Below are 16,341 nucleotides of genomic sequence, written 5' to 3' on the forward strand. Positions count from 1 at the left end.
TCCAGCCTATCTCTCCACCCTTCAGGCTCTCTGCCTTTATTCCTGATGAAGGACTTTTGCCCGAAACGTCGATTTTACTGCTCCTTGGATGCTGCCTGACCTGCTGTGCTCTTCCAGCACCACTAATCCATAACTTGGCTAATTATCCATTAAAAAAAAGGAAAAGCTCATATGCTCATAGCTCCTTTTATATTTAGTGATCTGAATGCGATATAAGAGGGTATACTTAAGACTTTATTCATGAAAACTCACTTTGCACAACATAATGTCTACTATTTCTGCTAGAAAAGATATTTTAACTATTAAAGTCTGTACTGTTGGAAATGTTCAAATACTCAAACATCAAAGCCAGTAGAAAACTACTCCAATGAATTTCTAATACAATTTTGCTGTGATTTTTAAATTAAATAGCTTGTAAAAAGAATAGATGCTCTTCAAGTCAAAGACTAAAATACATACCTACAAAATTGCTTCAAATTTTAAAAAGTCTGATTTGGTTTTAAAGGCAGCCAGCCAATTATCTAGCAACTTGTATTATTCACAAAGCCATTAAGTTAGCCATGAGTTTTGGGGGCTTAAATTTAGAAGTGTTGCAAAAAATCTTGCAAATCAACTGAAAAATATCTATTGAGAACTCAAGAATATTAAGTCTTAGTTGGCCCAAGTGCTATCTATTCCACATATTCGTTTGATTAAAAAGAAAAGCAAAAAAAACTGACCTTTTTTTCCAGTATGTCCCAATGAGTTTTATAGTTAATCAAGGACTTTACTGAAATTCAGCACCATTGTAAATGCAGGAAGTGAACGAGTCACTTTATTATTTGTTGGACCTTGTAGTGTTTAATATGATGATGACCAGATAATCTGTTTTAGTGATGGCGGTGCAGTGATAAATACTGCCTCAGTTAAGATTTATTAATTACAAAAGCACTTAATGTCTTTGCCTAAGGCATGGTAGATATAGGAGAGTACTTTGGTCGGGTATGGAAGGCTTAAGTTTTAAAGAAGGCTGTAGAGGCTGCGACTTCTTTCACTGGAGCATACAAAGTTGAAAGTTGACTGATAGACATTTATAATGAAGTGTATGGATAGAGTTAATGGTAATTACCTTAAAAATATGCCTCAGAGTCTTGAAATTCACCATACTTGGGAAAAGGTGCGTGGAGAGAGATTTTAAAAAAGACATGGGGTAAATTTGTTTTTTACACGGAGGGCCATTTTCATGTGGAATGAACTTTTTTGAGGAAGTGGTAGATATGGTACAATTACAACCTTTACAAGACATTTGGATGGATACATGAATAGGAAAAGTTTGGAGGGATATGGGCCATCAGCATGTAGGTGGGACTCGGTTAGTTTGGGATTATGTTCAGCGCAGACTGGACAAAGGGTCTGTTTCTGTTCTGTTTGATTCTATGACTGTATGACATTTCAGAGCAACTTTGCTCACAGCAAAGGAGATACTAAAATTCAAGACTGATCCATCAGTCAATCTAGTTCTGAACAGCCCAGAAACAAAGTGGAATCTGCAATTTACTCTCAACTCAGCATATGAATAACTTTCTGGAATTGGACAAACCCATGTTGTCTTCTACACCAGTGTAAAAGACTCAATAACAGCTAAGACATTCTCTATAAGGGACTTGACCAAAATTGGAGCAAATTATTGCAGGAATCTGTACCGAAAACAAAAAAAATGCAGGAAATCTATGGGTCAGGCAGTATCCATCGAGAAAGAGCAATCTAACTTTCTAGATTACTCTTCAGCGCACTCTGGTGAAGAGTCACCCACACTCGAAACATTAGCTATCTCTCTCTGTGGATGCTGCCTAACCTGCTGTGATTACCAGCATTTTTTGTTTCCATTTCAAAAGTTGTTCAGATCAGAAGCAGTAAAAGCATTAGAAACCTTTTTATGAGTATTCACAAGAATTACTGTGTTTTTCCTAAACAAAACAGAAATAGTACTCCAAACAGAAAATTAAGCTCAAATTTTCCTTCATCTTCTAAGTGCATGAAATAAATTTACAGGCAGTCCTTCTATAATGCAATCGTTATGTTCTTGCGCAACCCCACATTATGGAAAAATCATGCCTTAGAAACAGTATCCCCAATTCATCAGTCACATGACAGTGAATTCACATTAACGAAACACTCGTTAGTAGAACAACCTGTATTAGAACTCTAAAATCTTTGAAATGCTTACCTTGTAATCCTTTTTAATTTGGTCACAGACTTCTTTCTCATGATGCATTTCTTTTTCAATCTTTTCCACTCGCTCACCTAACTGGAGTACTTCCTCTTCAAGTTCGGATTTAGTTTTCAACAACTCATCCTTTTCCTTCAGTAGCAGTTCAATCTTTTGCTGAAAATGTAAATTAGATATCCAACTTATCGTACTGAATCCACAAGCTAATTCCAATACTAAAAAAAGTTAAAACAAAAATTCAAACTTAACAACAAAGACGAAAAGTCAAATGGCTATAGCTTTAACATTCCTTGGTTAACTTCAGGAACTATTTGTGAACTATTTTGCTACCACATTTTTATCTCTACATGTAGTTTCCCAGAATAATAATAATAATATGGCGCATGCAGATTCAATCAACCTCCAAATCTGCTGTCAACTGTTACTGTAATCATTTCTGGCTTTCATCTAACTGGGCTGATTCTAAAACAAGCCCAAACAGAGCATTACTTAGTCAATTACAAGTTTAAAAACTAACATGTATTCTACCTAATTTATGTTTTAGTTCCAAAAACCATGGCATAAAATTAAGTTGGATAAAAATGTACAGAGAGAAGCTATCCAGAGATACTGTACCAACATGGTTTTGCCATTTGTGTATTCTGAATGGGTCCCTCTCAAATTAACTCTGATGACCAAAAGTAAATTATGTTAGTTTGGCATACAGAATTCATTTGAGAGATTTGGCCACATTGCTTCTAAGAATAACTGACATGTGAAAAACTGAGCACAGACTTAAAAGGTTTTTGTGTAATGAAACATTAGAACAACCTCCAGATGTAGCCAATGGCCCATGTAATGTCTGTTCAAAATCTTACCAAGATCTGTGGATAATCTTTATGCACACTACCAAAACAGGTTTGGGAGCAGAGAATATTTGACTTTTCTGTGACACCTTCTCAAAGTGTATCCCTTTTACAGCTTTAAGGGAGAAATACCTCATTCATATTAGGTATTATAGGGCCAAGAGAAAAGTTAAAACCATGGAGGTTAATTAACCTACAGCTACATTTATCAGACCCAGACCACAACATTTTGGGATAGTTGGAAAACAGACAAAACTGAACTTGAGCCGTGTACTTGGAATAATAAAACACAGATTTTCTTTAGCCTGCAAAGCCTTGCAGTGAATATAACAGTAGCTTGAGACCCTTTGCCGAGTTGGCATCAGGTTTCATACTTCAAAAAGTCATACACCGAAAAACACTATACAGCATTTATGAAATGTCACTGGCCGGACATTAAATGAAAATTTTAAAACTAAGTTATGCTAACGGGAAACCAAAGAACAGTCAACGAGTTGGACTGAATGGACTGTTTTAGTGCTGTATGACTCTATGACCAAATTAATTTGCTTAAAATTGGATTTAGTGGGTTAGAGCTGAATTGTGACAGGCATCTGCTGAAGGAAATATTACTTTATAAAACTCAAAATCTTCAGAATTGTCAACCTCAGTGGGTTGTGGATGTTGGATCATTGAAAATACTTGAGATTTAGATTGGCAGATTTTTGATGTCTTGATCGATTAAGGATGTGAGAAGTGTGCAGACAAGTGGAATTGAAGTTGAAGACCAGCCACGAGCATGTTAAATGAATGAGCTGGCTCAATACTCCTACTCTTCTTTGTTCTACTCTTATGTTATGAAAATTGCCAGTAATATTTATATAGTTTGCATCTCAACACCACTTTAGTAAAATAGCATTTTGCAGCCTTGTTTATGCTTGGCAAAACTGTTGGAATTATCTGATGATATAACTAGTAGAGTGGTACATTTGGATTTTCAGAAAAGTTTGACAAAGTTTGACAAAGTGCCACATGATGAGATTTAAGCACATGGAAAGCGTATTCAGATGATATAAAAAGCGTAGGAATAAATGGGTCCTTTTCAAATTGGCAGGGTGCCTCAGGGATAGGTGCTGGGACCCCAGCTATTCACATTACATATTAATGATTGGAATGAGAGAACAAAGTGTAACATCTCAAAATTTGCACGTGATACCAAGTTGGTGGGAGGATGAATTGTGAGGAGGATGCAGAGATCTTTCAGTATGGAATACAGGGAGAACTAGCCATTTGGATACAGAACTGGCTCAAAGTTAGAAGACAGAGGGTGATGGTGGAGGGTTGTTTTTCACACTGGAGGCCTGTGACCAGTGGAGTGCCACAAGGCGCAGTGCTGGGTCCTCTACTTTTTGTCATTTACAGAAATGATTTGGATGCGAGCATAAGAGGTAAGTTTGCAGATGACACCAAAATTGGAGGTGTAGTGGACAGCGAAGAGGGTTACCTCAGGTTACAGCAGGACCTGGACCAGATGGGCCAAAGGGCTGAGAAGTGGCAGATGGAGTTTAATTCCGATAAATGTGAGGTGCTGCATTTTGGGAAAGCAAATCTTAGCAGGACTTATACACTTCATGGTAAGGTCCTAGGGAGTGTTGCTGAACAAAGAGACCTTGGAGTGCAAGTTCATAGCTCCTTGAAAGTGGAGTCACAGGTCGATAGGATAGTGAAGAAGGCATTTGGTATGCTTTCCTTTATTGGTCAGAGTATTGAGTACAGGAGTTGGGAGGTCATGTTGCGGCTGTACAGGACATTGGTTAGACCACTGTTGGAAGAATGCGTGCAATTCTGGTCTCCTTCCTATCAGAAAGATGTTGTGAAACTTGAAAGGATTCAGAAAAGATTTACAAGGATGTGGCCAGGGTTGGAGGATTTGAGCTATAGGAATTCCAGGATACAAATGCTGCAGGAAGGATAGAAAGGGAGGCAAGAGAGGAGGGGGAGTAGCACTTTTGATAAGGGATAGCATTACAGCTGTGCTGAGGGAGGATATTCCCAGAAATACATTCAGGGAAGTTATTTGTGTGGAACTGAGAAATAAGAAAGGGATGATCACCTTATTGGGATTGTATTAAAGACCTCCTAATAGTCAGAGGGAAATTGAGAAACAAACTTAAGGAGATCTCAGCTATCTTTCAGAATAATAGGGTAGTTATGGTAGGGGATTTTAACTTTCCAAACACCGAATGAGACTGCCAAAGTGTTAAAGGTTTAGATGGAGAGGAATTTCTTAAGTGCATACAAGAAAATGTTCTGGTTCAGAATGTGGATGTACTTACTAGAGAAGGTGCAAATCTTGACCTCCTCAAGGCTGGTAGGTATAGGGAATGCTGGATGACTAAAGAAATTGAGGGTTTGGTTAAGAAAAAGAAGGAAGCATATGTCAGGTATAGACAGGATAGGTCGTGTGAATCCTTAGAAGAGTATAAAGGAAGTAGGAGTATACTTCAGAGGGAAATCAGGAGGACAAAAAGGGGAAATGAGATAGCTTTGGCAAATAGAATTAAGGAGAATCCAAAGGGTTTTTACAAATATATTAAGGACAAAAGAGTAACTAGGGAGAGAATAGAATCCCTCAAAGATTAGAAAGGCGGCCTTTGTGTGGAGCCACAGAAAATGGGGGACATACGAAACGAGTATTTTGCATCAGTATTTAATGTGAAAAGGATGTGGAAGATATAGACTGTAGGGAAATAGATGGTGACATCTTGCAAAATGTCCACATTACAGAGCAGGAAGTGCTGGATGTCTTGAAACGGTTAAAGGTGGATAAATCCCCGGGACCTGATGAGGTGTACCCGAGAACTCTGTGGAAAGCTAGAGAAGTGATTGGTGGGCCTCTTGCTGAGATATTTGTATCATTGATAGTCACAGATGAGGTGCCGGAAGACTGAAGGTTGGCAAACGTGGTACCATTGTTGAAGAAGGGCAGTAAAGACAAGCCAGGGAACTATAGACCAGTGAGCTTGACCTCAGTGGTGGGCAAGTTGTTGGAGGGAATCCTGAGGGACAGGATGTGCATGTATTCCTGATGAAGAGCTTTTGCCCAAAACGTCGATTTTGCTGCTCGTCGGATGCTGCCTGAATTGCTGTGCTCTTCCAGCACCACTGATCCAGTGACTGGTCGGATAAACTACTGAGAGGTAGGTGCACCTATATATTTGGGAATGCGTTGTCTTGAGATAACTCAACATTAGTTCCAGTTCCCATGAATCCTAGCACTTATATCCAGTTGATAAATCAGTAATTCTCCACACCGAACAGCATTTGGAAGATGCAAGGATACAGAACGTAGTCTGAGTGAGAGACTTTAATGTCTATCTTCAAGATTTACTCAGCAGCAACCATGTTGACCAAGCTTGCTGAGGTCTAAAGGATACGGTTTCAGGACTGGATCTGTGGCAGGTGTTGACTTGAATTTATCTTTCCTAATCTCGTTTCCACAGGTAGATCCAAACCTAATATTTTATCGGTGGGATACACCACCACACAATTCTTGTGGAAACCAAGTCTTGTTTTCACACTGAGGAAACACTCTTCTGTCTTGTTTGACACAAACAATGTGCTGAATGGGATGGATTTTGAGCAGGTCCAGTACAAGTAAAAGCCAGACACTCCTGAGTTATGATGAGCCAATCATAGCAGCAGAATTGTACTCAATTACAATCAACCAATCAGTAACTTCATGACAATCTCCTACTCCACTATACCATCAAATTAGGGGCCAAACCTAGTTTCATGAGAGTGCAGGAGCTGCACCAGCCAAAGCCACATCATAGGTTTATTAGTATACTGAACAGCAGAAGCAGCATGTGATTGACAGAGTCAAGTAACCCCACAAACAAGTGATCAGATCCAAGATCTGCAGGCCTGTGAAATCCAGTCTTGAATGGTGCGGACAACTAAACAAATAACTGAAAGAAGATATACTCAGCCTCAACGACACAAAAATGCAGCATTTGCAAGAATCTTCAGCAACAAGCACTGGGTTGATGATCAATTTCAGCATCTTACTGAGACTGCATTGCACCTTAGGTGCCAGCCTGCAGCCATTTCAATCAACCTGACAACAAAAAATGACTGAAGGAACGAGATGCTATAACAGCTAAGGGTCCTGATATGGGTTCATTCTGGCAATATAACTAAAGACCTGCTGCAGGACTTGTTATGCCCCTCAACAAGCTGTTCCAGGACAGCAATAACAATACTGGCATCCATCCAGCAATGTGGACAATTGCCCATCTATGCTCCATATACAAAAAGCAACAGTAATCCAAACTGGCCAATTACTGCCCTATCAGTTATAGCCAATCTAGCCTGTGATGGATCGAGTTGTCAACAGTGCTAACTGGCAGTTACTCAGCAAAACCCTGCACAGTAACACTCAATAACCAGGCCCACTGAGCTCATGACCTCATACACCCTTGGTCTAAAAGAGGGGAAATGCAACTAACACAACCCTTGACACAAAGTTTGCATTTGACTACACCCAGCACCAAGGAAGATGGCTGTGCTTATTGGAAGTCAAATAATCTCAGTTCCAGGACATCATAACAGGAGTTCCTCAGGGTAGTGTCTTGGGCATAAGCATTTTCAGTTGCTTCCCTGAAATTCCAGGAGAAAGTGAGGTCTGCGGATGCTGGAGATCAAAGTTGAAACTTTATTGCTGGAACAGCACAGCAGGTCAGGCAGCATCCAGGGAACAGGAGATTCGACGTTTCGGGCACAGGCCCTTCTTCAGGAATGAAGAAGGGCCTGTGCCCGAAACGTCCAATCTCCTGTTCCCTGAATGCTGCCTGACCTGCTGTGCTGTTCCAGCAATAAAGTTTCATCCCTGAAATTCCATCCATCTAACTTCATTAGGTCAGAGGTAGGAATGTTCGCTGATGACTGTGCAAAGTTCAACACATTTGCAAGTCACCAGATACTCAAGCAGTCTCTGTTCAAATGCAGCAAGACCTGGACAACATGCAGGCTTGGGATAACAAGTCGAAACTAACAGTCACATCATACAAATGGCAGGCAAAACCATCTCCATCAAGAAAAAAAAAATCAACAATCAGCTCCTGGACATTCAATACCATTACCATTTCTGAATCCCCCACCATCACGACCATGGGGATAACCCTAGGGTGGCACAGTGGTTAGCACTGCTGCCTCACAGCGCCACAGACCCGGGTTCAATTCCCGCCTCAGCCAACTGTATGTGTAGAGTTTGCACGTTCTCCCCGTGTCTGAGTGGGTTTCCTCCGGGTGCTCCGGTTTCCTCCCACAGTCCAAAAATGTGCAGGTTAGGTGAATTGGCCATGCTAAATTGCCCATAGTGTTAGGTGAAGGGGTAAATGTATGGGAATGGGTTGCTCTTCGGAGGGTCCGCGTGGACTTGTTGGGCCAAAGAGCCTACTTCCACACTGTAAGTAATCTAATCTAACCATTGAACTGAAACTGAACAAGTCATATAAATAAAGTAAGTGCAAGTGCAGGTCAAATGGCTGGGAAATCTCCTGTGAGTAATTCACTAAATGACTCCTCAAAAATTGTTCACCACATGTAAGATATAGGATAGTATGCTCACTGTCCATCTGACTGCATGAGTGCAGCTGCAACAATATTCAAGAAGTTTGAACATACCCAAGACAAAGCATTTCATTTGATCACCATCTACAACATGCATTCCCTACACCATCCACACACAATGGCAGCAGTGTGCGTCATTAACAAGCTGTACTGTAACTACTCACCAAGGCTCCTTAGACAACACCTTTCAAACTGACAACTAGTACCCAAGACTGGCAGTAGTAGGAGTCCTATGGGACCGCAACTTGAATGTGTCCCTCTAAGCCACACACCATCCTGACTTGAAATTATTTCACTGTTGCTGGTTCATAGTCCTGGAAGTCCCTCCTTAACAGCACTGAGAACATACCTTCGTCACATGGACTGCAGTTTCAAGTAAAATTAGGAACAGGCAATAAATGCTGCCTAAATTGATCCCACAGGGTCAACTGGCTTAAGAAAAGATTTTTCTCTCCTGCATACATCACCGGTTCCCAACCTTTTCAGTATCAAAACACACTTCAATGAGACAAACAATTCCATACTGCACACTTTTTTCAGCTGAATTGATTGCTTGTAAACATCACACTAACAGTGCCACAGTAGGAATGGAGTGATCAATGAGTCCCACGTGTAGCTTCCTTACTCCATTTAGCCATGTCTCACAATATGCATCCATCCTGTAAAGGGTGCCATGAGGCCCAGTCACCAAGAGGATGCCCGGTCACTGGGGGGGGGGGGGGCAACAGCCACCCTTCATCTTGCAGAACTCATGTGAGGTGGTGTGTCAAACCCCCTCAACCTGACTCAATACTGACAAAAGGCTAGTGGGGCGCTCTGCAGCTCCTGCACTCACCATATTCTTGGCTCTACTTTGGTAGTGGTGCATAATCTGACTGGCTAAGCCCAATATGGGGGCAAAAGCCAAAGGTGATAGTCCTGCACAGCGCGTGACAGTGCTGTTCACCAATCAGACACTGCATATTGTGCTATTCCCCCATCCAGTGAGTGACAATACTGTTCACCAATCAGACAGCAGGACCTGCTCCTATCCTCACAGCAAAAATCTCACCTTGTTGTGGCACTCTGGGCAAAAACCATTGTACTACATGACATCTAAAGCTGCCACTGTTGAACTCACTAAAAGCAATTGGGAAAATAAAGCTGAGCCACTGTGGGCTCACTTTACAGTAATAACACCAGGAGTTTGAATGTAACCCTACCGATGGGCCGAAAGGTTGAGTGCACGTGGAAGAAACTTCCTCACCAACCATTACCCCAGGAAGAAGGCACTCAGCAAATGTTTTATTCGTCAAGGAGAGACAAACAGAGCTAATGCTTCACCTTTCATAAAGACCAATTTACTTTCTATAATTTTGTTACAGAGACACAAGTATCGATTCTTCCTGCATGCTTCAGACACAGGAATGTTTCAGATTAATCAGATCTACCTCAAAGCTGTGAACATTCGTTTGCAGAACATATTGAAGACCATGATTGATACTAAGTGATATGGGAATAGTATGAGAAAGGTGGAGCTGAGATCAGGTATCAGGTTGTTGTTCAACTCCAGCTCATTTTTTATGCCTTTTGTCACCCATTCATATGCATTTCAGCAAGGATAGATATTCTGAAGAAGGAATCCTAAACGCAGAAATGTTGGCGTCAACTGTAACAATCTAACTGGGAGAAAGTAAGGACTGCAGATGCTGGAGATCAGAGTCAAAAAGTGTGGCACTGGAAAAGAACAGCAGGTTAGGCAGCATCCGAGGAGCAGCAGAGTTTATGTTTCGGGCGCGAAACCTCAACTCTCCTACTCCTCAGATGCTGCCTGACCTGTTGTGCTTTTAGAGCGCCACACTTTTTGACTCTAACAATTTAACTGCCTTCCATCAAAGATCATTAGACAGTACAGTAAAAACAAGTGCTGAAGTAACTCAACACTTTGGACAGTGTCTATCAGGAGAGAAATACAGTTAACATTGAGCCAAAAGATTTCTGCAGAATACAAGATTTTACTTTAGCAAACAGGCCACTGAAGGCACAATTTAACAAATGAGCAGCCCCTGGCTAATGAGTAGATATGCTTTATAACTGGTGTAAAATTATGAAGCACTGAATTGAAATTAAGCGGCCATTTTGGAAGCTACAAATGCTTATGGGTTTACTATGTAAACAATCAAGACAGAGTTAATACAACTGAGTTCAAAATGTACAATTATATTAGAAAAATGGGATTACAGAATTGGTGAAGTCTTTTTAATTTGTTTCACTTGGTATTGGAATTATTCTTTCCAATCAAAAGAGTCAAAAGATTTGAACTTGGACCAGAAGTGCACTATGAATACTTTTAAAAATTATAATTGTTACAAATTATTTGTATATGATAAAATCTCTGTTGGACAACAAGATCTAGATGCATCCTGTACACTAGGTTACTACTGCACCTATTTTGAACATTTGAATTAAACTAACATTCAAGGAATCCTACCTCAAGAAAACTTGTTTTTGTTGTTACCACTAGCATGTCAGAGTTTGTGTCATCTTCCATGGTCAGCAAATCATCTGTGGGAGATGGCACACGGAACTGAAAAGGTGTACTTGCTCCTCGGATTTCTCCCTTGTTGGTGACATAGCAAAACTGATAAAATTCACCATCATCATTTGGAAGATAATAACCTGTTACAAGAAACATTTTTTAAAAATAAATATTTCTCAACTTATGCTCCAATTCACAATTTCATAAAATCTTCATCTTAGTTGTTAATTTTATTAAGGTTCAAATCAAAAGAAAATCATTGCAGATGTTCACAAAACAATTTAACTAATCAATGCATATTAATTAACTTACACAAAAACCAACCATTAATGACAGAAATATCCAAGATTGCACTGGTAACCTATATGACGGAGATTCATCTCCATAGCTGCTACCTGAGTCCTGCATTTCCAGTATTTTCCAGCCACAGTAAAAATGCATGCAAGACAAGCAAATGTTTAAAAAACAGTGAATTCTTCCAAATGTGTTCAAGTTTGCTTACCTTGGAAAACAATGACACGATTAAATGAAATTCCTTCTGCATAGTTTTCTGGTACTTGAGACCACAGAAATGTGTAGTAATCACGAGCAGTGCTCCAACCAACCTAAACAGGAGAAAATACATGAACCATTCTCAATATCTATGTTCATATATTTTAACTTCAGGTACTTTTGCCAACTTAAGTACTGATTCCAAAGAATACCTTAGTGACATATATCCAAAATCAGACATATTAAGAAAATCTTCATGATAAATTCAATGTAAAAAGAGATCAAACAGAACAAGCAGCAGTAATTATCAAGAATTGTTCATATTAAGGCAAAATGAATATTATACGCTATTTATTCCAAATTTCCAAAATGTGCGCTATGGCATGAGATGCAGTCCTATCACACATAAGCTATACTGAGATAAGACCATAGGATCTGTGTATCCACCAGTCTACCCAGTGCTGTATCATCTAGATTCACAATTGGAATAAGGAGTAGTTGGGGTCAATAACATACTCTCATTTTATGGAGGACAGAAAAACCATGTGGGAGAATGGTTCGGAGGATTGTGTGGATAAAGAAAGATGAGGATGAGTGCAAGGATGTTCAAATAAAGGATAAATACAAGCATGGACTGGTTGACCTCAATGCCCTGTTTCATTATTTCATGAAATTCGTTCTCAAAGTGTAAAAGAACAATTTTTTTTTAAAAAATTGATTATAAAACCCATTCTTCCAGGGATAAGGTTTTTAATTCTCGCTGGGAGTTGCTTAATGCTAATACACCTTCTCAAACACTACCTTTCATTGGATGAAAATCCTAAACTTCTGATTTTTCTTCCTTCTTAACTCCCTTTAATATGAATGAGCATCCTCATTACTCTACTCTGTATAACCCTCAAATCTTCAATGGATACCAGGACGTCAATGATCAGCAACAAGTAGTGCATAATTAAGCACCATACATTTCAAGCAGCACTTCATTGCAAAGGTACATCTGGCTAATTAGTGGTGGTAAGCTGTCTTTGCAACTGATATAAAGATACTTAAAATCTCTTTCAACCAAATTAGCTATTTCAGCATTGTTAATAGAATATTTATATTGCATATTTTTGTTCTGAAAAGCAGAACTTTATACCTGACCATGCTAATTTATACCCTTTTAATAGCAATGAAAAGCAAAATTCATATTTGGGATCTGAACCATAAAACTGCATTTGGAGTTGAGAAAATGGCTAAACAGGAACAATAGGTTCCTGTTTAGCCATTTTCTTCAGGTGCTGAAATTAATTCTCCAATGTCCTATTTAGAATCACAGATATCTGCATGTTCATGTCACAAACATAATTAGGGGATCTTCTCATCCCTTTCTGTATATTTTCTAATCAACCTGTTCAGAGGTGCCGGTGTTGGACTGGGGTGTACAAAGTTAAAAATCACACAACACCAGGTTATAGTCCAACAGGTTTAACTGGAAGCACTAGCTTTCGGAGCGCCGCTCCTTCATCCTCCACCATGTACATGGCAGGTACTCATGCAACTCAGCCACTGTTGTCTATCTCATACGCTGCAGGCAAGGATGCCCTGAGGCATGGTACATTGGGGAAACCGAGCAGAGGCTACGGCAATGGATGAATGGGCACTGCACAACAATCAACAGACAGGAGTGTTCCCTCCTAGTTGGGGAACACTTCAGCAGTCCGGTCATTCGACCTCGGACCTTCGGATGACCATCCTCCAAGGTGGACTTCAGGACAGGCAGCAGGCAGACACACACACACACAGACTTAGACCCCTTTACACTCTCTCTCACAGACACTCGCAACCCCACTAACACCCACATGCACACATATACATTTGTAGGGTGAATTTGTACTTGCGAAGTTACATTGTACTTTGCTCAAAAACTGCATGAATCCATGTAAGATTCTGTTAATTCATTTTTTAGATTAGAATCAATCAGTCTAAACATTATGGCACAGACAGCAGCACACAGAGGTGCTAATACCCAATACATTATCTTGGCTGGCACCAATTGTTAAAGTTCACTTGAGAATGCAACTTTTTAAACAAAAGTTTTGTGATTTACATATGAAAGAAGTGAAACTAACATGGTAATTCTGACAGATGAGAGACTTAACAAACAATCAAGGTATTTTTCAATGTTTAATTTCAGTTACATTACACTGTACACTTTTGCAATAAATTCTGTCTTACAATTGTGTACTCCACAACCACCTGATGAAGGAGCAGCGCTCCGAAAGCTAGTGCTTCCAATTAAACCTGTTGGACTATAACCTGTGTGATTTTTAACTTTGTTCACAGATATTACTGCACACCATTGGAGCAGGTGGAACTTGAAACTGGTCATCTCACTGTGCCACAAGAGTCTCCTCATCCCCTTGTAGGATCAACAACATTTTCCAAAGTGTGAGGAAGAGCCTGTGGGCCTTATTGGAAATCCAAATGCAGGTAATTATTATAAAGAGTGCCAGATTGGACTTGTAAATAATTCACAACACGTAAGCTACTTTATCCTTTTAACATGCTTACTAATGAAATAGAAATATACAGCAAAATTTGCATGCATTTTCCTCAGTGAGTTTTAACATCTTTGGTTATTGAATGGTTATTATCATGTGCTGAAAATGTGTTGCTGGAACAGCGCAGCAGGTCAGGCAGCATCCAGGGAACAGGAGAATCGACGTTTCGGGCATAAGCCCTTCTTCTGGAATATTATCACGTGGCTAAGAACGCTTCAAAAAGACTACAAATTTCCATCTCAAAAGGCTACTAAACAATTCAAAGAAGAAAATAAAAGAAAGTGAAATTTAAGACAGGGGCGGCACGGTGGCTCAGTGGTTAGCACTGCAGCCTCACAGCACCGGGGCCGAGGTTCAATTCCCACCTCGGGCGACTGTGTATGGAGTTTGCACATTCTCCGAGTGTCTGCATGGGTTTCCTCCGGATGCTCCAATTTCCTCCCATCATCCAAAGATGTGCAGGTTCGGTGAATTGGCCATGCTAAATTGCCCATAGTGCTAGATGCAGTCGTCAGAGGGAAATGGGTCTGGGGCGGTTCCTCTTCGGAGGGTCAGTGTGAACTTGTTGGGCCAAATGGCCTGTTTCCATACTGTAGGGAATGTAATCTAATCTCAAAAATAAAATAAAAGCTAATGCTACTTTAGCATTCAAAGTAAACAAAAACAAGTTATGTATTTCTGGTCTGGGGTTTAGTTATTTTATTGCTGCTTAACTTATAAGATACTTTATTGAAGGCTATGACTGCATACATTACAGGATTTATTTGACCAATGAATGTTATTTAGTGCACAGGTTTATTACAATGAAATTCTTTATCTCAGAATAATTAGCAGAATCAACAAGAGGCCATTATGTGGTTGCTCAAACAAAAGTAGAAGAAAATTAGAATCTGTTTAAATATATTGTTCTGGTCTGTGAGCAACCCAACAGTATATTTGCTTTAAGAACATTTTTTTGCAAAATATATATGTTGGTCAATAATAAACTAATAATGATAATTGCTCAAAGGAAAATTGCATAACACTTTAAAAACATACATTTGTGATAATAAATAACTTGTTTACTTTGAACTTTTGTCATTGCCCATTCAATTTGAAAGAAAAATTATTGCAAAAATTGCTACTAAAAATGATTTAAGTAACAGCTCAGATCTCAGACAGTAATTTCTTGATGTAGGTGACAGAGTGGGTTGTAAAGTTACAGCTGCCAGGTGATGGGCACTTTCTTTTATAGGGTCATTTAAAATCTATTCGAATTACACTGAACCTCACAGCTGCATCCAGCTTGGCACATTAACAATGTACATATATACTGGACTTGAGAAGTATGAGGTGATGACAACTTGCTAATCCAGCATCTTTGAGAATTACAAAAATAGAACTCCTATTAAAGGACAGATGTCACGTTAACATTGTTGGACCTTAAGTACTGAGACAAGCCTGTCAAAAATGATTGCTTGTTAAAACTCTCCCAGGAACTGAACCCATAATTGCAGATGGAATTTTAACTGCTGCACCAAATCACTAACCAATCCTCCACTCGCTTCCTTGTTAAAAAGATTATGCAGAAAAATAGCAGTGAAGGAATTGCTTCTATTTAATTTACACACTTTCAATTGATATCTCACTGTAAATATATCAAATGGAGGGGGAAAAAAATGACCACTGTAACTGAAATCAAATATGATGCAAAAACAAGCTTGTCAGCATCTATAAGTAGTTACATTTTGACTATGTGCATTTCAGAAATTAAAACTGTTGATGTGCACAATTCATGCACATACTTCTCTCAGTAGTACACATACAAATCTGTATGCAAAATTTTCTCAATGCATTTACATGTCCTAAGAGTTATCTTTGTAGCTTTTTTTCCCATTTTTAAGATTTCCTTTTGCAGAAAAAAAAATTCAATAACTGTTGGGTATATAGTTTTGGATATTGTTGTACAATTTATTCAAATGTTAATATTCTTGAAATTAATACTAAAATACTTCACTGTATATTGTCCTAAATTTTTCTTAATTCTTGGACTTCATATTTTTCAGTACTCAGACTTAATTTCTATTTTTGGTATAACAAGGCAAATTGCAACTTTTGGAAACTCTGACCTCTGATACACAG

General features: G+C 39.3%; 1 protein-coding gene across 2 annotated transcripts in view; it reads right to left on the reverse strand.

The window, feature by feature from the left end:
* tax1bp1b (Tax1 (human T-cell leukemia virus type I) binding protein 1b) overlaps positions 1–16,341 on the reverse strand; it is a 101,253-nt gene that overhangs the window by 56,885 nt on the left and 28,027 nt on the right. For both annotated transcript variants that reach the window (XM_043689537.1, XM_043689538.1), the window contains exons 3-5: positions 11,688–11,790; positions 11,138–11,325; positions 2,207–2,365 (exon numbers count right to left, since the gene is read on the reverse strand). In XM_043689537.1, the coding sequence (XP_043545472.1) occupies positions 2,207–2,365; positions 11,138–11,325; positions 11,688–11,790 (450 nt within the window). The remainder of the gene's footprint in view (positions 1–2,206; positions 2,366–11,137; positions 11,326–11,687; positions 11,791–16,341) is intronic.

Source organism: Chiloscyllium plagiosum, chromosome 5, assembly GCF_004010195.1.
Source record: "Chiloscyllium plagiosum isolate BGI_BamShark_2017 chromosome 5, ASM401019v2, whole genome shotgun sequence".
Taxonomy (NCBI): domain Eukaryota; kingdom Metazoa; phylum Chordata; class Chondrichthyes; order Orectolobiformes; family Hemiscylliidae; genus Chiloscyllium; species Chiloscyllium plagiosum.